This window comes from Carassius auratus, chromosome 23, assembly GCF_003368295.1.
Source record: "Carassius auratus strain Wakin chromosome 23, ASM336829v1, whole genome shotgun sequence".
In the NCBI taxonomy this organism is placed as follows: domain Eukaryota; kingdom Metazoa; phylum Chordata; class Actinopteri; order Cypriniformes; family Cyprinidae; genus Carassius; species Carassius auratus.
In genome coordinates this window covers 8271128-8298825 of record NC_039265.1, presented here as the reverse complement: position 1 = coordinate 8298825, position 27698 = coordinate 8271128, and the positions used below count along the sequence as shown (strand labels likewise).

At 36.7% G+C, this 27698-nt stretch overlaps 1 protein-coding gene across 1 annotated transcript; it reads right to left on the bottom strand.

The window, feature by feature from the left end:
- Window positions 1-1774: 1774 nt before the first annotated feature.
- On the bottom strand, window positions 1775-24442 carry vwa5b1 (von Willebrand factor A domain containing 5B1). The gene is made up of 14 exons (XM_026199063.1): window positions 24338-24442; window positions 23719-23921; window positions 21045-21159; window positions 20560-20745; window positions 19180-19369; window positions 18697-18896; window positions 11821-12025; window positions 8482-8772; window positions 8266-8403; window positions 7948-8079; window positions 6337-6405; window positions 6002-6071; window positions 4761-4887; window positions 1775-2716 (listed from the first exon to the last, which is right to left on the bottom strand). Exons 1-14 carry the CDS (start codon window positions 24440-24442, stop codon window positions 2033-2035), a joined length of 2715 nt encoding a protein of 904 aa, XP_026054848.1. The 3' UTR covers window positions 1775-2032.
- Between the last annotated feature and the right edge of the window lie 3256 nt (window positions 24443-27698).

Here is a 27698-nt window from a genome sequence, read left to right as displayed (position 1 = left end):
ATGACATCCAAACGTTTTGTGGGTGCAAATCACTGTCAGTGTGAATGGAGCCAGACTGATTTTTTTATATATATATTTTTATCCTATATAGTGGAAATAAAGAGACCAAATTTTTCATCCAATTAACTTTATTACATGCATTTACAGAGTCCAGCATTGCACTAGCAAGTACACATAACTTGAAGGGAATTCGACACTTAAGTATTTAGTACAACTGACTGACGTAATGCACTTTTCACAAACCAGCTGCCACGTCACAAGAGCACAAGAGAGGTTTGATCTCAAAAGAACCTTGAGATGAAAGATCTTTCCACAAACCACTCATTTATCTACTTAGACAACAGTACTCAAGAGCAATACCTGAGGTGTAATACGCATGATAATGAAATAAACCAGTGCGATATATCGAGAGATACACTAGCTTTTGCATTTTCTCACTTAGGCTACTTTTTTAAACATATATTTACAGCCAATCTTTAGAATTTGTCTGTACAATATTTGAACTGACATCAACAAAGTACTAGAATAATACATACACAGCGATAAATGTAATCGGCAAAATGGAAAAATAATCAATTACGCATTGCGCTAACAGTACAACGTTCATATCAACAGTCCAGAAAGTTCTGCAGGGTTAGGCACTTAAGACTGGAGAGCACTTAAAGCAATCGAAAGTGTCGTTCCAGCGACAATTTGACATCTTTATCGATCGTAAAGGCAAACGAATGTACTTTACATGATGTATCTGCATCTTATAAGTCACTGGATCCTCCGACACTTAAAATAGCCTGTAATGCCACACATAGCTACAGTAGCAGTCAACCACGCAAACTAATGAACAAGTCACTATAAGGGTTCGTACAATTAATGTTTATGGTACAAAATTTCCAAAGCAGCAACCAGACAGTTTTTAAACAATATGCACGTCATTATTTCAGAGACGACAGAAAAAATACGAACGATCTTGCAAAGACATGCACATTTTTTGGGTGGTGTTTGGCCCGGAATATACTCTATGCAAATATGTGAACGCAAACACTTCTAGCTACAGCATGCTAACTCGATTTCACAGTTTTTGTATGTGTCGATTCAGAATTAAACAAATAAAAGATGCATTGTCAATGTTGCCACAAGGGGTGCTATTGCACCTCTTTACTCCCATTAATTCCAATTAACTTCCAATTGAATAAAACAGCGATTGAATGGTACAAATATTAAACATTAAAAAAATACTCCCTCTCAATTACTGAAGTTTGTATGCAAGCCCCTTTCCACCTCAGAATGTAAAAAATTATACAAATAATTGTGACTTAATTTCTGATCATTTTAACTTAATAACATTAAGTCTATTTTTTGTTATCGCAACAGGGTAAGTATCATTTACTAAAACTGAAAACCTTTAAAAACATTTTTGTTCATTGAAATAAAACTAAAGTAATAAAATAAGATATAAAATCAAATAAAAATGTTATGTTAAATGTAAACTAAAGAAAAATTACAAATGTCAGCAAATAACAGAAATTAGTTTTACATTAAAACACTAAAATATTTTTTTTTAATTAATTAATTAAACCTAAATATTAAGATAAAAAACAAAAAAACTACTAAAATTAAAATGGCAAAAAAATTAACAAAAAGTACAATTGAAATAAAACAAGAAAATGTATTTAATTTAAAATCCTAATTTAAAAAAAGTAATAACACTGTATATAAATAATACTAAATAACACTCAGTTTCCTCAAAACGGTAATATTTTTTTCAATAGGAGACAGATACAGATCTTTTATAGGTTTGTTACTGCTACAGTAATGCAAGAAAACAAGTTACATATATACAACAGGATGCTTGCAATACATTGGCGTTTACATACCTGTGCGGAGTATGTTTCTGGCCTTCAGGTTGATGAAATACTGTTACAATTTCTATTCATAAAACTAAAACGAAATCCACAGAATAAACATTAAAACAACTCAAGGCGAGTAAAACCCTCGTTTAGCATAGATTGAAGTTTCGTCCCTACCCTGTCAGGCCTCACATGCTGTTGGGGTTATAGCAGAGCATGTTGAGCTGCAGGTTCTCGTCCCAGTGTCTGAGGATGATGAAGAGTTGATTGGCCGCGGCTTTGACCGACGCCAGGTCTCGGCCCTCTGGGACGATCTGTTCATCTAGCCACATGCTGGCCTTGGCGGCGATCATCTCCCACTCAATGAAATAACTTGCCGAACTGTGTTCCAGCCAGGCCAGAGCAACAGCAGTCGCCCACACCATCCCCTCGGGGTCTTGCACGGCCCTTCGCAGGATCCCGGGTGAACCCGGCAGGGCTGTCTCTGCAATTTCAGTCTCAGACCCCCGTCCGCTGTCATACAAAGAGTTGATAGGCGATGGCGGGGCTTTGGTCGACATCGACGAGAAGCCACTCCACAACGAAGGCTCGCCCTCCATCCGAGGGCTCCGGGCCTGGAATGAGGATGAAGATGTGTGGGATACCAACTCCTCACATTCAGAGTTGAAGTCTAAGTCTTTTGGAGGAGGCGAGGAGCCGTGGTGGACCTCCAGACTCTCAGAGCGCCGGGAACCAGAGTGGGACACATGAGTAAGGCTGAGTCTGTGGCTGGTGAAGGGCGACGTCCACTTCAGCTTGTCCATGGGCACGTTGATGGCATCACACAAGGCACTGTCCAACATGAACGCCCCACAGGACAGCTGCAATGACACCTGCAACAGGAAGTAGAAACCATAATGTCTACTTAATCAGTGCTTAAACATATAAACAAGCTCAAAGACAGAACTTCAATGAGCCCTTTAAGGTCTTTAGGCATTGTCAATTACATTAGCCTTAAAAATACGCTCTACTGATTTTGTTACGCCTCATCACCGTTTACTTTGAGTAATTGCCATGACCAATATAGTCTTCTCAAATAGTACATCTCATTTAACCAGACTTAGCGATCACGAGATATTGATCGGCGCTTGTTAAATGTCAACAGATCTATTACTCACTATACGTAAAGAAGACTGCCTTTGTGTGCAGGGTGAGTATTGACAGGCTATTTATAGGTTATGAGGTGAGTGGATGCAATACACGTGATGACATTATTATTAGTTTAAGTTTGTCGAGCACTCTGTTTGAAGTCAACATGAAACTCATTTACTTCCACAATGAAAAAAAAAAATAAAATATATATATATATATATATATATATATATATTGTAATAAACAGAGTAAAGGTTATGTGCATTTGGCATGCTCTCCAAAAGGGGAGGAGTCTGAGCTCAGAATTTTGGCCCCTCAGGTTAGGACAGAAATAATTTTAAATGAAGAGATCGGGTGATGGAGGGATTCTGGAAAACAGGAACAGAGTTATGTCTGCTGTGTACAGTGTATATACAGTACACATCTTATCTTGTTAATTGGGTTGAGTACTGGTTTTGCTCCATTCGTGTTAATTAGATTATCTGAGCATGCTTCTCCCGAACTTTGTTAATAAAACATCAATACTATATTTAATTCAGTTAACACAGGGGCAGGGCTAGGGTTGGCCACCCCACTCACAACAGCTGCTTCTGTCTCTTTTTTCTTGACAAGAATTGTTTATTTAGATACAGAAAATCTTTACCACCACATCAAATAGGAGACTTTTCAGATGCGCACTCAATTTCAACAGTGAACTGTGGTCAGATGAGATTTTTTCAGGCCATATGTCAGTAATAACACATTTCCTGTGTGCTCAGCCAATACACTGTGCTTGTACAGCGTGCTGTGCAATTGCACTCACAAATGCGACAGCACGCACTTTGAGAAAAAAACAATGTGTGTCAGATCCGTCTCAAGTTCTGCAGCAGTAGCTCTTAAAGTAATAGCAGCCAAACAACCCAATAACCCAGCTGCTGTGATGTCTGTTAATCAAAGAACAAAATAAAATAGAGGAAATCAATCATTGTTGTAGCTTTAAAGATTCATCTAGATTCACTTTAGAATTTAGGGTTTGATAGCTTTATTCAGTTGCTGTATATTTCCAACTTGCTGAGCACAGGTGTTTGTTTATGTGAAGATTTTTTTTAAGGTCACTTGAATTTGACATAGTTATTTTTTCAAGTCTAATAAATGTTAAACTTGACAGCTCTCAATTATACTGTGATGTTGAATGGCTATAGTCAGTGGTTAAATATTAGGAAAACAAGAACAGTTTCTTAGAGACATTAGCAGTATTGGTATCACTGATACTTACCTTCTGTCATAAAAGGGTGTCATACTATCTTTATGTTGTTTCCACATAAAAAAAAAAAAGCAATTAATTTGTATTTTTTTAATGGCTTAACAGCACTAATATGTATACTGTATGTATATATATGCATTAAACATGCATTAAAAAAGTTAAAGGGGTTGTTGACTACTTTATTTTTAGAGGTGCAGTGTAACATATTTTCATGCTTTGTTTTGAAAAAACAAAAAAACGCCTTATTTTTCATATATTTTACCTTTATTCTACGCCACTGTCTCCAATGTCATTTGAACGGCCTGTTGACTTCCTGTTTCTATGATACCATTTCCTTCTAAATACACGGTGGGCTAAGATTGGTTAACTGGCCCAGTGTATTATGAGTTAACTGCATATTGCACATTGTCTGGAAACGTCATGCCTCTTACCATTACAGGCATTTAATAAGGGCAATTTCAATTTCATGTTGACTTCAAATGTATGTTCTACTGAAACCACACAGCATCAACATCCTAAAAGAAGAATATGGTGACAGAAACCAGAGGGATGTAGTCCTTGTTGTCATTTTCGCTCTCTCCCATGGAGTTGCAGATTTTGCTCTGCGACCGGCTCATGAAGCCCCTGGCGGCTTTCGTCAGGAGACGTGTCCTGCTCAGGCTCAGCTTGCTGGAGGCAAAAAGAAACAACACCTTTTACTCACTGTCGTCTTTAAATGCACAGACACGTCTAAAGTTCCTTTTCTTGGTGAAATCTGCCCCTTCGCCCCGTCGCACTGCCCCTTTAATTTGCAGGGTGTGACACCCCTGATAGCACCGCTCCTCATGTTTTGGTCATTAGTTCAGCTGACATTTCAAATGACAACGAGAGGTAAAACTGTGAAAGAGATTCCAGACACAAAAGGGAAGTGTTTGTTTTGTGTCTGGAGTAGCATCTATCTTTTGTTTTAAATTTAGTTTTTATGCACTTATTAATATAGTGATTTGAATGGTATTAGGATATAATCCAGGCCGAATTTGAACCAATTAGTTTCTCAAAGATTAATGATTAATGTAAACTATTTATTTAGATGTTTGTAAAACCATTGGTGCATGTCGTAATTAATATTCACAAGAGTCATTAATATTTATGAGCTAAGTCTATAGTATTCAGTGATACAGTATTCACCCCGCAGTTAATTTGCCCTCTGCATATGATGTCAGTGTTTCTTAAAGCCAAGCACTAATTAAAACTGAAACTGGGTGGTTGTGACTAACATCCTTTAATTTTCACACTTCTTTGGACTTGAGTATGCTTCAATTCATGCTCAAGAAGTTTAGACTAATTTTTTTAAAAAGAAAATGCTAATAGCAAAACCTTTGACATCAAGAGAGCAAACACTTGCCAGAAGATAATTGTCACACTGATTCATTTAATTGTAACACTAGCAAAACATTATGTGCAACAAAACATAACAACAAAATGATTTCAAAATAGCCTAAATACCTGCGCAAATCTGTCGTATTGTCAGTCTACACATCTCCTGTCTTAAGTTTTTTAAATGACTAATGAATGTCAGTCTTGTCTTCTCTGAGAGTTGAACTCATTACATGCACCCAACAGACTACCAAAAGCAATCAAAATGCAAATTGGACTCATGATTTAAAACAATGGCGCAGGAGCGATGCAAACTGCTGAATTATTCATCTGTGATTCTGTGAATTACAGTGTTTTTAATAGTGTAACTTGATTTGTGGATGTTGTTCGCTCTTTCACCCATCTCGTTCCCTCTGTCTACACCCACCTGGCAGAGAAAAGGCTCTCGACTGATCTCTGCGAAGGGTCGGAGGTCACCGATGAACTCCTTTGAGAGGCTGAAAGAGAAAGCAGGTTGGATTCTGATGATCTTTAGGGCCCAGCACACACACACACACACACACACAAACAAATACACTGCACTCCAAGGCAAAAAGCACTCAATAATCTCGCCTATGCTCCTCTAGGTCAAATCTAATTAATGAATTCAGCAGCTACAAACTTGAGTGATTAACGCTGCTGTGTTTGCTTGACATTCTTGAACACCTGCAGGACTATAAAAATAGAAATAACCAAGTGATGCAGACGGTCAGAGAAAAGTACCTTCAGAAGAACTACATCGGTCCCAGCTGGAGGATGAGGGTGTTTTGCAGGGGGGTTGGGATGAATCGTCTATGTATATAGAGCAAAAATAGCATTTTAGGGTGCAGACACAAGTCCTTTTGACATTGGTTTGGAATGAAAGCTGTTATCTGAACTAGCATTAAGGAATGATTAATGGGTCTGAGCTTATGATCAACCAACCTTTTATCTATTTGATTTTGTATTGTCAGAATACTCTATGACAACCCATATATTTTTTTTTGTTCAAGTTTTGTGGGTGCTTTTGGTTCAGTTTTATGAGGCTACTGGACCTCTGGTGAAGATTTGATAGTTTGTCAGTGAGGACTGTACACAAAATACTATGTGAAAGTGTTAAAATTCCACAAAATCATATACATATTTTACTGTAGGCCAAGTTTTCCCAAATGCAGGTTTTTGAATATTTTTGTGATATTTAACCAGAGGAACTGTCAATGAATTGATTGGGTCCCAACTGTCATTGCCACTAGTGCAGTCAATTCAAGATTCAAGATTCAAGATTTTTATTCGTCACATACAAAATTATATAGAGCATATATAACCAGCAGTGAAATGTGAGTCAGGTCTGGTCCATGGACAGTGCAATTATTAAAGAAAACAACACAGATGAAAATATACATAAATATAGCTATGTAAGAATGAAATAAAAGTAAACAATAAAAATATAAGAATAAAATATAAAAAGATGTATATTGTAGAATTAAATATGGAACGCAAAATAATGTGCATGAATGTAAACTGTAGTCTTAAATATTAAGATGTACAGGGATGTGCAATGTGCATATATGCATTTTACTGTATTCTTAAATATTAAGATACACAGGAATGTACAAGAAGCAAATGTGCAAACAGGGTGACACAGTAGTGTGTCAATGTGAGGTAGTAAATAAAGTGAAAATGATAAAGTGAACATTAAGTGGAGGCATGAGGATGTTAAGAGGGTGGTTTAGAGTTTAGGAGCCTGATGGCCTGGGGGAAGAAACTCCTCCTGAGTCTCTCGGTTTTTGCCATCAGGCTACGGTAGCGCTTACCAGATGGCAGCAAAGTGAAAATATGGTTACTGGGGTGGGTGGAGTCTTTGATGATTTTAGCAGCTCTACTTCTGCAGCGATTGAGGTAGATGTAGACCAAAGCATTGGATCTCACTTATTGTTTGGCATCATCACCATCAAATATGTTAATGCATTAAGCAGTTTCACATATCAGAAATATTTAGTTTCAAGATTGTCAGACTCAAATGCAGTGCATTTTACGGAGGACTGTTTGCTGATCTTGGTAGACTTGTCACACCCTGTCTAATGGTAAAATATGTGAAGGTTGACCAGTTGGTGGCACTAGAGAGTTTAAAATTGGATGTGATAATAAATAAATGTGCCAAATGTATAACTTTTTACAATTTTTTTTCTAGGGATTGCCATAGACTCACACCCAAAAGAAATGAAAGAATAAGGAATGAAATCAAACCAAGCTTTTAGTCTCTTTCATGCGATATAAAAAAGTCTAATGATCCATCAATTTTTTACTCCACACTTGTAAACAAGCCAATTGTCAGTACTTTGTCGTCAATCTTACTGTAACATAACGCTGCATCATCTTGCCCAGGCAAACCTCCCGATTGCGAGCGACCCAGACCCACAGAGTAAGCACGGTTCTTCCTGCTGCTGGAACGAGAACTGCAGTGCGAACTTCGTTTATGATGCTCCCCTGGAGATAAAGAAATGCACGAGGAGTCATTACAATAATCTAATTGTGTGCTTAAGCCAGGAGCAACTGCTTCGTCTGTTCCCCAGCTCTCCTCCCTGTTTTCTTCTTCCTGAGAAGAGTGTATTTGACGTAATAATTGCAACTGCCAGACCTTGTGAGCTCAGGTGAATTAGAAGAATGACCTACCGGGATGGCTGTACTCAATGCAGGTGGGCAAATATTCATTGCTGTCCAGATCGATAGGAACAAACGCTGTGTATTTGCTCAAGATGTTGCAGGCTTTGCTTGTGTGGATGGCATAAAGCTGGTACCTTCTCCCAGAACCTACAAGAAATGGCATAGAGGGGTTTGATCAGATATTAAAGCAAGTTGGATGTTTTAATATTTGGTAATTGACCTTACCATGCTCAATCTCACACTCTTTATCCGCCATGTGTTCAAAGTCTTGAATAATGGAGCTTCCCGCCAGGTGATGGAAGGTTTCGTTCCACAGGTCCTCGTGAACTTTCTCCTCCCGCTCTCGGCCTTTCAGGTAAGGCTGGATGTCAAAGGCCACCTCCCATCTCATGGGCTTCCCGCACAGCAGTCCTGATATGACCACTTTGCAATCTCCCTTTCCCAGACTGGCCTTGAATTCCGGCGCGTGAGGATCCTGGGGCGTTTCGACTTCGCAAAGCTGATGCGTGTAACCATCTGTTCGAAAAGGCACAGAAGGTAAACGTAATATTCAGAGTATTAACAGATGCTTTTCCTGCTGAAAACATCAGAGACCAGTTGGCTGAGTGTATAATGACAAGTTAGAACTGCAAAAATGTGATATTTTTAAAATCAACTAGTGGTTGGGTTGCTTAAAGGAACCATGCGTTACTAAGGTACAACAGATTTTGTTGAGATGCCATTTTAGGATATGCTTTAAAAACAGCTAGAGGAGGATAAAAAGCCTTAAATGGATAGTTCACCATTACCCTCATGTCATTCCGAACCCATAAGACCTTAAATTAAGATATTTTTGATGAAATCCAAGAGCTTTCTGACCCTGTATAGACAGCAACACAACTACCATGTTCAAGGCCCAGAAAGGTAGTAAGGTCATGGTTAAAATAGTCCATGTGACATCAGTGGTTCAACCTTAATTTGATGAAGCTGTGAGAAAACCTTTCATAAACCTTGATCTTGATCCTTAAACATGGTATTTCCGATTCAGAAAACTCTCGGATTTCATCAAAAATATCTTAATTTGTGTTCCCGAAGATGAACAAAGTTCTTACGGTGAGGTTTGGAATGACATGAGGTTGTGTGATTACTGTTTTTAAAAATTAGTTTTGAAATTGCTTCAAACTTTACACGCTGTCTTAAAAATGCAACTCTCATGGTGCTGAAAAAGAGCGAGATGTCTGAATCTGAGAACATGTAGCTGTTTAATATGGTAACTGACAGGCAATTAGGTTTAATATCTGTTTTATTGCACAAAACTAAAAGCTGATAGTTGCCATAAAAACCGAGACCTACGGATTTTGAATAATGACAGAAAAATTGCTCACAGCAGGCGATTAAAAGTCTGACAGTCTTGAAATTTATTGTTGAATACTGTGGATTGGTTACATAAGCTGTGTTTTGATGGCGGTGCTTTCAAAGTTATTAATTGAGAGACATTATAGTACATTAAACACCAGTATTAAATCAATAACATCTAAAACTCATCTAAAATCATATAGAAATGCATTGGCCACTCATATCATCTTACAGTATAGTACTGATGAAAAGACTGGGGTCAGCATGATTTTTTTTTATATATATATTTATTCAATAAGGACACATTAAAATGATAAAAAAAATAATAGTTAAGTAATTTATAATGTCACAAAAGATTTCAAATAAATGCTTTTCTTTTGAACTTTGTATTCATCAAATTACCCTGGAAAAATGTACCACAGTCTTCAATACTGATAATAAGAAAAAATGTTTCATGAGCATTAGATCAGCAAATAAGAATGATTTCTGAAGGATCGTATTACACTGAAGAAAGATTGTAATCATCTGTAATGATGCTGAAAATTCAGCTTTGCAACACAGAAGTAAATTACATTTGAAACTATATTAAAAACTGAAAACAGGTATTTCAAAAAGTAACATTTCACAAAATTTTACTGTATTTTTTATCAAATAAATGCAGGCTCAGTGAGAAAAAAGGGACTAAATATTTTTCAAAACATTTGAACTATTTTAAGATATCTATGAATTATCTTGCCCTCATTTTTTGACCATTAGAGTTTTCCAGTCGAATTTCAAAATGTAAAAACTCCAATCTAAAAATGGTTTTATAGAGATTTCTGGAAAAGTTCATGCATATACCAGGTTTGAATACTTGGGAGTTTAAAGGGGTCATATGATGTTGCTAAAAAGAACATTGTTTTGTGTATTTGGTGTAATGAAATGTGTTTATGTGGTTTAAGGCTAAAAAACATTATTTTCACATACTGTACATTATTGTTGCTCCTCTATGCCCCACCTTCTGAAACATGTCGATTTTTACAAAGCTCAACATTCTGAAAAGTGAGGTGTACACTGATTGGCCAGCTATCCAGTGCATTGTGATTGGCCGAATACCTCAAGTGTATGATGAAAATGTTACACCCCTTACCATACTGTGATGCCGTGTCCCAGTGTGACGAGACAAAACCAATAAAACCCATTACAAATTAGGCATTTGTTGCATCCAGTGGGGACATAATTACTGATTATAATGACTTATACAGTCGTTTTACACGTTGCATTGCGTATCATGCCACGTAAACATAAAACATGTCTGCATTTGTGATCGGAGAAACGACAGACAACAAGCTCTACTCTACACTTCTCAAAACTTGCATTTGAATAATTAGCGGCAAATTCTTTAAATATGTAAACGTACTTACAGGCTGTGAGTCAGAAGTGCCAGACTGTCCTTGCAAAGTTGGAATTGCCTCACTTTATAGAAACAGCCTTTGTGCACAGACAACATTCTAGGCTACTCTACCAGGATCAGGAAACAGTCCTCCATAAAATGCATTGCACACATCTGAATATTTGAGTTAAACTGTTCTGGAACAGTGTTGTAACTACTGTAACCACTGATTTCCAGAGTTATGATTCAGAGTTATGCCTTCTTAACTTGTGTGCATATTTGGGTGACATAGACGTTAAAACGAGCCATTATAGAAGGGTGTGGACGAGTCTTAACTTTTATAAAGAATATATCTTTGGGTTTGAGACTTTAGTCTTTGCAACTTTAGGGATCTTATCTATTTGCAAACAGCTTGTAACACTCCAAAGAGAAAGGAAAAGTTGAAATTGCACCATATGACCCCTTTAAACCTTTATATTTAGTGTGAAAATGTCAGTACAACCTTGTGGAGTTTTTACTCCTCTCAACACTCAACAAAGAGTGATATCTAGCTGATGAAAAATGTTTATAGCAGTAAGAAATCAGAAAAAAAATCATATTCACTACTGAATTTAATTTTTATATATATATAAAGATTTTACACACTACAACTGGTTAACAGCTTCAGGAGTAGTTTCTCAGTCAGTGCTTAGTGTATAACAGTAAGTGCCTCTAAGCCCACACTGTGCAGCTGATGATGGGTGTTTAAATTACAGTGTTAAAAGCCAGCTTAACTCTGAGGCCAAGCAGCGCTAAAATTATGCATCAGAAATTGATGTCTTTTTTCTCCTATTTGAGGACTGTAGTGAAAGACCAACCTGCATCACCGGTGCTGCCTAAAGAAGGGCTGTCAGTTGAACAGTGATCAGTTGAAGACCTGGAGCCGTCTTCCACGACTGGGCCGGGATGGGTCTGATCCACCTTAGACTCCCCCTGGAGACCCTCTGGTTGCTGCGCTGGAGGTTTGTGAGCAGTAACGGGACGTCCTCTTGAGGATGTGGCACACAGGCTGGCCAACTGTGGCTGATGGAGAAACGAGCAACAGTTCATTAGCCATTTTGTTCAATCTGCAATGCCACTGTACTTAAATTATACAGTCCAAAACGGCACATCTGATGTACACATTTTATTAAAAATACAGTAAAACAGTGTTACTTTGAAATATTACTGTAATTTTAAAGTTTACTATTTTAAAATATAGTATATTTTAAAATAAATCATTATTTCAGTCTTCAGTGTCACAACATTTTCCAGAAATAATAACAAAATCAAATTAAAGAAAGAAAGAAAGAAAATAAGATTATTCCAAACTTTTGGTTAGTAGTTAAAAATTTTAAACATTACTGAATACATATATATTTAAAAAATAATTACATTAATAAAAAATATATATATGAAAAATACAAATTAAATATAATAAATAAAACAAATTAAATATAATAAATAATAAATTATTATATTATATATTATAATATATTATATGATTCATATATTATATTAAATTAATATTATTATTGTCTCTTATACAATTTAACTCATAAGTACGATATGAAGCACATTTTTAGACAACCTGACAAAATCTTTTACCCATCAATCTATGGACATGGCATTAGGGCAGTTATAAATGTTCATTGCTTGTTCCCTGAACTTCCACAATAATGGCACTAATGCTAACAAGTCTGAATGGGTTTCTATGCCTGAACATATCATGCAGGTTTCCTATTGTACTTTCCAGCATGAAAGCAACATGAATTGATATCCAATTTATTCCACCTTATGTAGAGGGAGTTTATGAAAACAATGATTCTTTGAGTTGGTGTAACCATGCCAGCTCCTACAGCCACGGCTCTCTGTTCACTTGGGTATAATGGTTATGGCAATTTGGTTAATGAAAAATTGATTCCTGCTGAAGAGCTAATAAGGACCGTTAAAGTCATTATTGCATGCATTGAGGGGAAATCAAGGACTCTTGTTATTGCCATAGCTAATCTCTAATATTTCTCACTCCCTTTTTGATAAGACTTCCACGGCCAATTGCTTGCAGTGCCGAGTGTCACTCGGACTATTGATATCTTCCCTCCTTTCAAAGAGCGTGACATTGGAAATGTTATTGTGGCCATCAAGGGTTTTGTCACAGTTGTCAGAACTAATTGTGCCCTGGACGACGAACGCAAGTGTCTGGATGTTTAATATGTCTCTTGGCAGGGTGTCAGCAATGCGGAAGTATCCCTGAACTCATTGAATTCAAGAAACAATGTCATGAAATACTGTAGGAGTGATAAATACAGGATGTGTCATTATTCTTTCAGCCAGCATGCTGAGGAATGAACAATTACTCAAAACATTTATTTACAAAATCATATTAAATTATATTGAAATAATAAACATTTTTTATAAATATTTTTAGATTATTATTTAAATATGTGCATTTTTAAATAATATTGTTTGCATACTAAATAATAATATTTTATTAATTTATTATATTTTGAAGACCAGTTTACTAACAGACAACTAGGATGAAAACATTGCTTATTTATTAATATTTCAATGAAATAAATCACTTTCACTGACTTTTACATTAAATGTTCTCTTCTGATAGAATGAGTCCTTAGCAATCTTCAAGAATGCTAAAGACACATCTCTTCCATCTTTATTTGACCCTCTAACTCTAGCACTCTGTATTCTAATTATATTCTTTACAAAAAAAAAAAAATAATAATAATTGCCCCTTTTATACTGGCACTTTATTCATTTACTAACTGCTTGTTAAAAACAACACTAGCTTCTCTATTCTTTTTGTATTCTATGTTTTCTTTTTTATTTATTATAAAATTAACAAAAAGTTAAAAAGGCCTCTAACACTACCTTGCTCTATTATTTTTCTATTCCATCTGTTTATTTTTATGTATTAGATAATTTAAAAAAAATATACAACTTTGCTATGTGTGCTGAGTTAAGCTAACTGAGACTTGTTACAACACTATATAAACACTTATATATCATTGCTCTTTTGTTGATTTTGTTTGCTTCCATTGTCCTCATTTGTAATTCGCTTTGGATAAAAGTGTCTACTAAATGACTAAATCTAAATGTAAATAAACACTCAATTGTTTTAATTAAGTTAATTAATCATTATTAGGATTGGGAATTTAATGTATTATTTAGATTAATTAATTATGCATTAAAAATAACATGTTAAAATTAATAACACATTTAACGCACTTGCCCTGCCCCAGACCTATGTGGATCATCTAACATATCCGAGAGTTGATTGATGACAAATATGAGGCATGACAACAACTCACTACGTGATGGAGCCTAGAGAACGTAGTTAGAATGATCCTAGAAATCAAGATATGGGGCAAAAATGCCCACGTTTGAGTTTTTGTCTTATATTTACATCATATGGTTAAGCAATATCACATGTGCAATAATTGCAATATCACACGAGCGCAAATGTGAATTCTTATACAAGAATATCATCCAAAAAATCGTCCAGAACTCACCCTCATGGTCCAAAACAGTATATGTAATAATGTTTTGTTGTTGACTCAAACAGAATATTTCTTGCTGTAGCTTCTTTTGTTATTTTTTGTTTGTTTGATGCTTTACACAACAATGACTTTAAATTATCTTTTGGGAGTAATTTCTCAGCCAGATTTGATGTGCAATTCATTTGTGATTAATCAGATTAATTGGTTGCCACATTATGTAATTAATTAGATTCATTTGAATCGCTTACCAGCCTTAATTATTACATACATTTTATATATATATATATATATATATATATATATATATATATATATATATATATATATATATATATATATATATATATATATATATATATATATATATATATATATATAAAATCAATATTATTGGTTTGAATAAACCCAATTAAACCCATGCTATATTTTATAACTCAAGCACATTGTAGGTAACCTGAGAAAAATATTACAGCCAAAAATGTTGAGCAATACAATTACTAAACACAGAGAGCTAGAAATGTACTGTAGTCTATTAGGAAAGCTGCCATACAGTAAGCATACAAGCATCCTTAAGTCTCCTCAGGAGGCCTGTTGAGGATGGAGAGGGTTTTCCTGTGCCATTCAGCTCAACTGTCATGCATGAAACGAATATGGCCATCATTATCAGTCACAAAGGATGCCCACCTCTCCGGTGCGGTCTTGATTACATCCTAATATGTCTCTAGGTCAGGGATATTTTTGGCCTCATTATTTCAACTCTTTTCAAAAACTGGCACGTCTTTTGTGGCAGCCGCCAACCTTTTTTTCTCCCACTGGACTCCAAAGGTGCATTTTTATTTCAGCGCATGAGTGCGAAAACATATTTCCTTCATGCACATTCTTCCATTGCTTGATTGTCAAGGGAACTGTAATTGATCTTCCGCTGGCTGTGCAAAACTAAATTCTGTTTATGTGGATGTGACGGTAAGAAGATTTAATTACATTCTCATCACAGAGATCAGAAATGAGTTCAAATAACCCTTTGCAACAAACAGATGAATCCATGCAGCTTTTCTCATATCATAGCAGATGCTTGGGCTATAGCAGATGGCACGACGAAGGCTGCCTACTGATTTTTTCTCTGAAGAAAACAACTACTTCCTAAATAGAGGCCTTCTGCTTTGTGTCAACACACACATGCACAAAGGGGATTACAGATACAAATGTTTACTGATTATTTCCAAGTTTTGTTTATTGTTTACTCAGGATATGTATTGTAAGATATTATCATTCATAAAAAAAGACACATTATGTTTATGAATCAACACTGAACAAGTCAATTCTGCAAGGTTTTCTCTTTTGTATGTGGTATTGGGAAATGTTATTAATTATAGTGAAGTGCTTTGTCCTAAACGATTCTCTCTCTTTTATATTTGAAAAGCTGATTCATTCTAGTAAATCAGTTAATGCTGAACAGTTTTCTCATATGGTACTGGAAAATCTGATTCATTTTAGTGAACTGGTGCATACTAAATGATTTTTTTGTCTCACAATGTGGGAAAATTATTAAGAACAGTTCTCTCTCCTATATGTCTTATTGGGAAATCCAATTCATTCTAATGAATCAGTTCATCTTTAATGGTTCTTTGTCTTTCATACTGTATATAGAGTTGGGAAATCTGATTCTTTCTGTTACGGGATGCAGACAGAAGCCAAATGCAAGACAGCCAGGTTAGAACAAAAAAAATATTTATTTGAACAAAGAGACAAAAACTATATTGCACTCACTTCACTGGCATCCAAACACAGCCAGAAACACCATCAACTACAACAAACCAACAGAGGGCAGAAAACACAAGTGGAATAATAAGAAGTGTAGGCAATGAGGACAGACAGGTGGGACAATTGAACCAATTAACAGATAACAAGGTGGGCGGGGTTAACAAAGTCATGAGAGCACACAGCACCAACAAAAACAATGACAAGCCATGTGCTCACCAACAGACCTAGGGGTGCCCTCTGGTGGCCGTCCAGGGCACACCAGCTGATGACAGTGACACACCCTCACCCCCCTTAAAGAGTGGATTCCAGACGCTCCACAGTCCAAGACAGAAAACCAAGTCCAGCAGGGTAGTAGACTGGAGGAGGACCAGGGGGACCAGGGGGACCAGGGGGAAGGATGGTGGGCCAGGCCCATGTGGCAGAAGAGGGCCTGGAGCCAGAGGTAGACCAGGAAACACTGGCAGAACAATAATCCAGGGTGGAGTGTAAGCCCACCAGGGCGGAGCTAAAGTCCTCCAGGGCTGAGCTGAAGCCCTCCACAGCCGCTCAGAGAAGGCTGAAGTCCTCCATGGTGGTGCAGAAGACCACCACAGCAGAGCAGGCATGACCAAAGATCCCCATAGTGGAACAGATGACCACCACATTGGTGAATGTGTGGCTGAAGACCACCACGGTGGTGCAGAATGGGTTCGAGTTGGCTCTGGAGCAGACTCGTGGACTGTGGTGGCTTCTTGAGTGAACACTGAGGGCTCCCGGACTAAAGCAGGCTCTTGAAGGCTCCCGAACTAGAGTGGACTCTGAAGTCTCCTGGACTAGAGCGGATTCTTGATTGGATTCTGAGGGCTCCCGTATAGGAATGGGTTCTTGAGTGAACTCTGAGAGCTTCTGGACTGGAACAGGCTCTGGAGTGGATTCTGAGGGCTCCTGGATAAAAGTGGGTTCCTGAGTGGACTCCGGGGCAAGCTCCCAGAAAGCCGGAGCCAACTCCGAAGTGAACCATGCTCGCAGAACAGCCCTACGGTGAAAGGCAAAGACAGCCTTCTTGACGATGGCAGCAACAGTGAAATCAGGCAGCTCTGTAGCGGCCTCCAAGGCCAAGACAAGGAGAGTGGGCTGCTCGGTGATGACCTCCGTGGCAGCAGAAGAGAGAGTGGGCTGCTCTGTGGTCAACTGTTCAGGAGTGGGGAGCTCAGGGACCTCCTGATGTAGGTTATTCAGGACTACTGCAGTCGGGTCCTCCAGGACTACTGGACTAGTTAACACCATAGAGATGCCAGCAGACTCCACCAGCCTCAGCGGTGGATCCGCTAAATTGGAAACCAGCCACATTAGCCTTGGGCCCACCTTGTGAAGTGGACTGGAAAGGCAGACATGAAGGCCATAACTGGACGAGTCTCAGTTGTGGCGGCCATGTCAAGACAAGACTCTAGATTGGCGGCCATCCTCTGAAGAGGCTCCGAACTGGTGGCCATGTCAGGACGAGACTCTGGAATTACCAAACATGGCAACAGAGTAGGAACACTCCTCCTCCTCCTCTTCCAAGAATGAGGTGACCCGGTGGGAACAGCCATAGGTTTGGAGGAGGGAAGCACAAGGAGAGAAACCCACTCCTCCATTCGTTGGCAACAGTTGTAGATCACTTACCAGTAAGTCCAGGTTTCTAAATCCCCCAGCTCCTCCTAATCAAAAGGTTCACCCAGACCAGACAGGAAGCAGCGGATGAAGGTATCCTCCGTAAAAACCCAACCCCTTGACAGCATCAAGGAGATCTTGACCAAAAATCCCAAAAGGACCATTGTACTGGTAGCATAACTGCTGTCTTCTTGCTAGGGGTAGGTCTTGGGAGGTTGGGAGGTTGCTTCCTGCAGGAGCGGAGCTGAGAACAAAAATATAAAGGCCGGAGAGCACATGGTGCCAACAAAAACAATGACAAGCCATATGCTCACCAACAGACCCGGGGTGCCCTCTGGTGGCTGTCCAGGGCACACCAGCTGATGACCGTGACACTTTCTAGTGAATCAGTTCATCCTAAATGGTCCTATTCCATATGTAGCTCAGGAAAGTCTGATTCATTCCAGTCAAATCGTTTGTTTAGAAGAGTCATTTTCATTAACTGATTCACAAAAATGATTCACTGATGTTTTTGAGTTATGTATTCAGTGTTCATTAGTACAAACCCCACACTGCAATCATCAGCAATAATTAAATCGGGTAGTATAATAATCTATATAGCTCCAATGTACTTACAGTAGTTATTTTTGTTTGTAGCTTGCAATGTACTGTAGTTTAACAACTTCAAATTATGTTAAAATTTCAATGCAGTTTGAAGCCCAAAATAGGTTTGGAATAGGATGCACAAAATCCTACATTGCAAAAAGCTTCTGTATTCACATACTTGTGTAGCACGTTTCGAAGTCTTATGGTTTAGCATTTACCAACCTGGTAGTCCATTTTCCACTGATTTCCGTGGTCAGGATGTGTCTGTCCTATGAGTTCCTGAACTTTTGCTCTTCTAAGGGGGTTTTTGCCCACCACTGAGCTGGGGTCACTGGGGGTGTAGGCCTTCTTCATGGGGTTGTAATCTACAATCTGATTGGTGCTGTAAGCACGTCTTCGTGGAGAGGTGGCTATGTCAGTTCCTGTGTAAAAAAAAGAAAAGAAAAGAAAATAATTAGGCTCATTTTTTTTTAGTTTTCCCTCAATTTATTTTATTGCTTGCTGACTTCATGAAGAAACCTCTCTTTCATCAGGAGACATCAGGAATAGTTCATCCTAAAATAAAAATTCTGTATCTCATTGTCATTTTGTAAGTCGATTTGGATAAAAGCGTCTGCTAAATGAATAATTGTAAATTTAAATGTAAATGTAGCTTGTATGGACTACTTTGTAAATATATTTCCCCCGTATAGAGCTGTACTTTACCCATAATGTCTTGCTCTGTGACGACAGGACTGCTCTCAGACATGGTCTCCTGGCAACTGTCAAACAGCGAGCCGACTTGACCGACTTGACCGTCAGAGGACACCTTCCCAGCATCCTCCTCTTGAGAGTGATAGAACACTGAACTGGCCGACTCGTTGGAACGCATCATACTGTACCGCCTCCGTTTGTCCTGTTACAGCACAGAAAAAGAGAGCTTTTTGTCTCCTAAATCTATATTTGCATTAACTAAAATGTATAATAGTTATTATACTTATAATACTTATATACTTAGTATTTTTGGATAATGACTGTAAATAACAAATATTTTTCTTAATAATTCTGAAATAGTAGTAGTATAAAAATATAGTATAATGATAACAGATTAAGCATTGTAGTGTTTTTAATAAAAAATAAAAATATATGTGTGTGTGTGTGTGTTTGTGTGTGTGTGCTGTCAAATGATTAATCATGATTAATTGCATCCAAAATAAAACGTTTTTGTTTACATAACATATGTATGTGTACTGTATATTATCTAAATAATATTAATAATACAACAACAAAATTACATATTCATAACTAATAATTAATACACTGTAATACAATATATTTCAAATAATAAAAATATCTTCTAAATAATAATAATAAGTGTATTGCCAGGTGGTCTTGGTTTTAGTAAAGTGCACGAAGAAGAAGTGGAGATAATGAACTTAAACACACGTAGACCATTTAAATATAACATCAATCCAAAACAAAGATGGTAAAGAAAATGAGGGCTTATAAACGGCAGGCAACTAAGGAGCAAACAAGATGATTAACAAACACAGGAGGAAACTAATGAATGATAATTAACTTGTGTAGAGAACAGGAAACTAACCAAACGGGAAAGTTGGAACTAAACAGAAACCAACATGTGACATTTATATTTGATGTAATATTAAAATACAATAAATAAAATCACAATAATATTAATTAGCATTTTTATGGTTGTTAATATAAAAAGTAGTATAAAATAAAACAACAATTTCAGGTTAACTACTGTAGTTTTTATTTGATATTTTATGAAATAAGGTTCAAATAACATTATCTACCTCAATAATATTAATAATACAACAAAACAATTACATATAACTAATAATTAATAAATGTATCAAATAGATTATTACATATTTATAAAAATAATACATTACTATTATTATTATTATTATTATTATTAACAAAATACAGTATATTTAAAATAACATTATCTAAAAAATACTAATGCTAGTATTATAACACTACTACTGACTGTAATAATTATTCATATTAATATTATTGTATATAAATAATATAAAAATACAGTATAATAATTGTAGATGGATGGATGGATGGATGACTTACTGATTTGGGGTTGGAGTGATATCTGGAGGTGTCACAGACCACGCTGTATCCAATCAGCCGGTCCCCAGGGAACAGACAGGTCATCCCCACTGGAGAGAGCAGGATCTCCTTTGTCTCAGGATACAGCCACTCGATGGAGATGTCAGTCAGTACTGATGTCATGGACTTCTTCAGCGACTTAATCATCTGCCGAAGACACAAATAACTGCAAGGTCAAACACCATCTAGTGCTTCAGTCAAGAGAGCACAGTCTATAGAAATAAAACAGGGAAACTATAATGATGCTAGAGTTAAACACCAGGGAGAAAAGGCATGTCAGCTATGATTATTATCCTAACACATGTTTGACTAAACAAAACCAATTGTTAATTGCTAATATATGTGGACACTTCACAATTTACTTGGCTGCTGTAATTGCTTTGCGGTGACATTCAAAATAGCAAGCAGTTGCGCTGGAATATAAACATGTCAGAGGAAATGAGGACCTTGGGCTGCAGTCGTTCTCCTTCTGCCAGGAACTCAGCTGTGCCTCTGGAAACAGCGGCCAGTCCTAAAACCAGCCTTCTGCACGCACCCTGGCCTATCCCGAATGTGTAACACCTGCCATGATGCAAACACACACACACAGACACGACAGGTGCGGTGAGTCTGTGAAAACATCAGAAGAGCGTTACATAATGATATATATATATATATATATATATATATACATTTATATATATATATATACACACACACACAAACACACACACACACACACACACACACACACTTACATATAACTAATATTCTCTTAAACCTTGTCTGTAAATGTTTTCAGAGACCTTGCATTCTGGAATTTCCTTAGAATGTGGTATTTAATGTTATCTTAAACACAAAAAAAAAAAAAACAGTTAAATTTTTGATGTCGTTGAATTCTGAGATGTGCACTATGTCAATAAAATGTCACCACTAATGTTAATTTCAGGCATGAAGATACACTGTTTTACCATAGTGCCTATGATGTCTCAAGGTAGGCAGCTCCCTAGGTTTTGGAACCAAGCTGATATATTTAAGCCTTATTAGAAATTTCTACAATCTCTAGATTTGAGCTTTAATACACAGTATCTGAAGGCAAACAGTAGTAATTGCAGACGAGTGACCTTCAGTGTAGGCAGCAACATCTGCGGCTCACCGCGTGAGAGATATGAGAGAACAGAGAACAGATCTGTCCATTTACTAAAGTGTGGATGGGCGATCAGATGAGTTTGTTGAGAAACATTCTTCCCTAACAAGCAAAGAAAGCTGAGTCATGTCCTCACAGCAGAGAAACGGAGTGCAGCAAGACACATTTGTGATTATTCTAGATCGTCTGTGGAGGGCAAGTGCTGTTTAAGGCAGTAAATTACACCACGGCTTCACTTCCCAGCCATCGTGTGTCTATTGTACTGCAGGAACGGCTCTTACAACCCACAGGTTCCTCCATTCATCTGAGAGAACGCTAGTGTAGCATCCGTTCTAGGAGGACGGGGAAGAAAAGAAGTGCTTCTCCGAGGTGAATGTCTCGGCAGGTGATAAATGGACTGGAGGTGGGAGATGGAAGTCTCTCGGAAGCAGCGGAGTGCGGAAACAAAGCCTGCGAATCCCTGCCACATTATGGCTAGTGTGGATCTAAAAGGATTAGACGGAGAGACATCAATTTACTGTTGCTAGCGGCTGCGCTGATCTGATTATGATCTTATTACCTGAATAGTTCTGCAGCTCTGTATCCTTGAACCTGTGATATTAAAGGATTACTTCACCCCCAAAAAATTCTGATTTGAATTATGAGTCATTTAATCAGCAAAACCTTATGTGGAAAATAAGATGGGATATTTTTAAGACTATCCGAGCTGCTCTTTTACACATAAATGAAAACATATTGTGATCAGAAGCTGGTTTGCACTAAAAAGGCACCATATATGATTCCAGCATTATATTCCAAGTCATGATAGTGAATGCTATTCAGTATGATCTATTATTATCTATTTAGCATATTCAGCAGAGTAAGCTCATGCAAAAATGATTATTCTGCCATCATTCACTCACCTTGGTGTTGTTTCAAACCTGAGTGACTTCATTTTTGTGCACACAGAAGATATTCTGTGGTTCAAACAACATTGGACTCCATTGAGTTTCATTAGAAGAAAATACTGAAAACTTTTTCAGTATATATTTTATGTTCCAACGATAAATGAAAGCCATACAGGTTTAGATCAACATGAGGTTGAGTAAAGAACGACAGAATGTTTACTTTCGGAGGAACTATCTGTTTGTGTTAGTTTGCTGAAATATTCTCTTTATTTGATTAATAATCAATTTACATACATGTATTTATTTATTGTCAATATTCAACTTTATATAGTATAAATTGTCTTTTCAGTTACATTTATGTTCTCAGTATGTTTTTGAGAGTATGTTAATCTATCCAAAACCATTGTAATTGCGTCACGATCAGTGCTGTTTTTGTCATCTAACTACAGCTAGTAAAAGTTGCTTTCATAAATTGATATAAAGCTAAAAAAAAAATATTAGAAGCAAAACTTATACTATACAAACATCTGAAATTGTCCTGAAATAAAACAAGTTTAAGTACAATTACCATGACTGAAAGAATAACTAAAGCTAAATAGAATAAAATAAAAACGAATAAAAATCACATAAACTTTGACTAAAATTTAAATTAAAAAAAGAAAACAGAAAAAATTAATTCTATATACTAAATACATTTACATTACATTTACATTTATTCATTTAGCAGACGCTTTTATCCAAATCGACTTACAAATGAGGACAGTGGAAGCAAACAGAAAACAGCAAAAAGAGCAATGATATATAACTGCTATCTATATTAGTTGCAGTGCTGTTCAGTAAAAAATTAAATGAGCAAGATCTTGAGTTAATGAACGTCCTAAAAACCCACCAAAATTTCTGATTAATACATTAGCACAACCTTTTAATTACACAGTACAATCGTATTTGATGGACTCAGATGCATAGCAAGGCACTAGCAACGCCAAGGTCATGGTTCAATTCCCAGGGAATGCATGAACTGATCAAATATACACCTTAAATGCAATGTAACTTGCTTTGGAAAAAAGCATCTGATAAATGCACGAATGGGAATGTGCAAGCTCTGACCTGGTGAACCTGGCGTGGCTGCGGAGCAGCTCAATAACTTTCCCCGTGTTACTGACGGCTCCATCGGTCAGGAGGAAGAGCAGGCGAGGATGACCTCTCTGCATGGGCTGCCGCAGGATCCAGTTGAGAGGAGCCAGTATGTTTGTGCCGCCCATGTCAGCCCGGATCTTCTTCACATGCTCACAAGCCAACGCCAAGCTCTCCTGTGAAATAAAGGAGGTTTGTTATAACAGACTATAAAAAACTACATTTCTTCTGCGAAAAAATATTCAGTTAATCAGTATTTTTATCTAACATGGTATTTGAGTTTATTTTTCTTTTCCAAATGGCAGAATTTTTTTATTTATTTTTTTTTTTTAAGCATGCAGTCACTACATTTTTCTACATTTTCAGTAAATAAAACAAAAATACTGGGAAATAAAATATTGTTTTTGCACTGCACTGATTAAGGAGTATTTATATAAATTATCAAATCAGTATGAAACTCTACTAGACGTTCATTATATAAAACCAGAGCTTTTCCACTGGATCCTGGCAGAAAAACCCCAGCATTGATCCTCTGGACAGTAACTGCTGATCTAATGAGGGCAGTGTGTGTGGGTCCTTGCGGGTGACTAACCTCATCATAGCTCTGGCTGGTGGAAAACAGCGTCTTGAACTTGGATCCGAAGCCCACTATGTTGAATAAGCATGCTGGGAAAAGACTTTTCAGAATCACAACCATTGCGTCCTGTGAATGCACACAAGAGGAAGAGGTCAACATGAATGATTCTGCATTACTCATTAAAACATGTATATTATTTCAATTATATGTATTACTATCAAATTTATATATATATTTATATATATACTGCATTACTCGTTACTCCACATTACTCCACAAAAATGTTTATCAAATAAAAAAGGTTTTTCATTATTGCTGAGAACCAGTACCAACTCATAATAATTATTAGATATTTAAAAAAATTATATATAATTTTATACAAATATTTTTAAATGTCATTATTTTTGTTTGGTTTAATAAACATGTTTTTAGTTTTATTTTGATATATTACAACATTTGTTATATAAATATAGTGTAAATATAATTCACTCCGAGTTTACATCTTTCATTGCATTTGACTTGCTCATAGTGATTTAATAACATACTTTCATTAACAGAGATTATAGTCATTTGCCATTGCTTCTGTAAAGCGACTCTAATTACAGGGTTAAGTGCTGTAACTATTACAGACACTGAGGGTGACCTGTTTCCCCAAATGTTTAGACCGGTGGTCGATTGCCAGTGGCATTTCAGCTGTGTCACTCTTGCTTGGATTGAACCAACAATCTTTGTTAGCAGACCTGAAGCCATTAGGCAACTGTGTAGCATCGCTCGCTGAACGCCACAATTATACCTGTCAGACATCTGTACTGTCTCATCTAAATAGAGATATAATTTATCATGCTGCTTCTCGACAGACTGACGGCAGGTACAGCGGTGAGTAATTAGCATGAGGTTATAATTAAGTTTGTAAATATGAATTAGATTATTAAAGAGTTCTAGCATTTAAACTGTTTTTTTACAGTGATATGTTCTGTTAACGTTTTGAATTAAATGAAAAACTAATCACCAGTTTGGTTCTAATAATAAAAAATATCTACCTTCGGCAAACGCTTCCTCACAAATTCAAAAAGTACTTGACACACAGTGAGAAATTATACTTGGTTCTTACCAAAAATGGCCCTGAAAACTGTCTTTCAAGCTTCAAAAAGGCACAAAAAGATGCATGAAGTATAATATTGTGAATGTTTTGGAATCATACGACAGCTTTGTGTGAGAAATTATTTACTGAAAATGTTTTCATGAGAGCTGAAATGTCTTTGAGTCAAATATTGGCAATGAATCAGTTTGTCAAGTTTATGAAATGGGTCTAAATGAATCGTTGAACTCACTAAATAATAATTTAAAGGTATGGTTCCCACAAGAATAAAAAATTGGCTTAAAATATATTTATTATGGATTATGGATATGATTGCTTGAGGATTGTGATGTTTTTATTAGCTGTTTTGACTCTTATTCTGACGGCACCCATTCACTGCAGAGGATCCATTGGTGAGCAAGTGATGCTAAATTTCTCCAAATCTGTTCAGATAAAGAAACTGGATGACCTGATGTTAAATAAATTTAAAGCAGATTTTCATTTTTGCAAAATACATAGCAGAAATGACCAGCATACTTCTTCTTTAGTGTTAATAAAAGAAATAAAGTCACATGAGGGTAAGTCAAATGTTCACTTCTGGATGAACGTTTCCTTTTAGTGTTATTAGATGCATCTATTGTTGTCCTCCTCCAGCCCAGGAGAGATCACGCTGGATATATGACATTTCAGCATGGGACAAGTCTTCTTGAGGGTCAAGGATATTCAGGGAAGGATATTACCGCTAGACTGACCTGAGCCTTTACATTACAGCAGTTTGGTGTCTGTGGTCAGAAGGGGAAGATCCTCAATCAAAACCGCAGTGAGTCATCGCTGGCTCGTGCGTCACGCTGCAGAGCCCCGTCAACAGGGGACACGCGCGCACGCACACACACACACACACTCATTCAAACATTCACAGCGCACAAAATATTCAATCTCAGCATGCAGACTTACCGAGTTCAATTATCGTAGCTGCTTGAGCTATTCAGTGCCACAAGCTGGTTATTTCATTACAAAAACCCTTCAACAGGCTACTCAAAAGCTCTGATTTGATTCAGAACTACATAGCCACGTAATGGTCAGTGAAGTAATGTAGCATTTTTTTTTTTTTTACAAAAATTAACCACGTATTTACCCATGGAAATAAATATCTCACCATGCACAGTATCAATCAAAAGTTTGGGGTTGGTAACATTTTTTTTTTTTTTTTTAAGTCGCTTATGCTCACCAAGGCTGCAAAAATACAGTAAAAGTGTAATATTGTGAAAAAAGTATTACAGTTTAAAATGAGTGTTTTCTATTTGAATATATATTAAAATGTAATTTATTTCTGTGACGCAACTCTGAATTTTCAGCATCATTACTCCAGTATTCAGTGTCACACGATCCTTCAGAAATCATTCTGATATGCTGATTTGCTGCTTAAGGTGCATTTATTATCATCAATGTTGAAAAGAGATGTGCTGCTTCATATTTTTTGTAGAGAACTGATACATTGTTTTATTTGGTATATTCTGTGATGAAAATAATTAATGTTTAAAAGAACAACATTTATTTGAAATAGGCATCTTTTCTAACATTATAAAATGTATTTACTGTCATTTTTTGATCGATTTAATGCATACCTTCTGTAAAAAAAAAAGGGATTAATCTCTTCTTTAAAAAGTTGAATTAACCTAAGACTTTTGACTGGTAGTATATGTACAGTGTTAACTCTAAAACAGCTTCGATTCAATTTCGTTAAAATTCAATGTTTCTTAAACTTTTCACTAAATGAACACAATGCAGAATTATATTTTTATATCATATAGAAAAGGACTTTAAGATCTCCAGAAAAATCAAAGTGTAAACATTGTGAATATTAAATATATGCAGACCTACTTGTTAATGAGTACCTACAGTGAATGGGTGCCATCAGAATGAGAGTTCAAAAGCTAATAATAAAAAACATCATGGATAACATACAAACATACAGCTTTTCACTTCACTAGATGTTAATTGATGGACTTGAGGGTTGTGGATTACTGTGATGTTTTTATCAGCTGTTTGGACTCTCATTCTGACGGCACCCATTCACTGCAGAGGATTCATTGATGAGCAAGTGATGTAATGCTTAATTTATTCAAATATATTTTGATAAAGAAACAGACTCATCTACATATTGGACGGCCCAAGGGTGAGTACATTTTCAGCGAATTACTCATTGAAAGACTGATAATATCTGTGCTCTCCAAATCCCATAAAGCTGTCCAATCAGATTTATACTGTTGAACACACGTGGGCTGTCTGTCTCTCTGG

Excerpts from the sequence above, each read along its gene's own strand:
- vwa5b1 (XM_026199063.1), bottom strand. The coding sequence starts at position 24,442 with ATGGTTGTGATTCTGAAAAGTCTTTTCCCAGCATGCTTATTCAACATA. Across the intron at positions 12,026-18,696 it reads AGTGGAAAATGGACTACCAG|CCACAGTTGGCCAGCCTGTG; the intron begins GTTGGTAAATGC and ends TTTCTCCATCAG. Across the intron at positions 8,404-8,481 it reads AGAGTGTGAGATTGAGCATG|GTTCTGGGAGAAGGTACCAG; the intron begins GTAAGGTCAATT and ends CATTTCTTGTAG.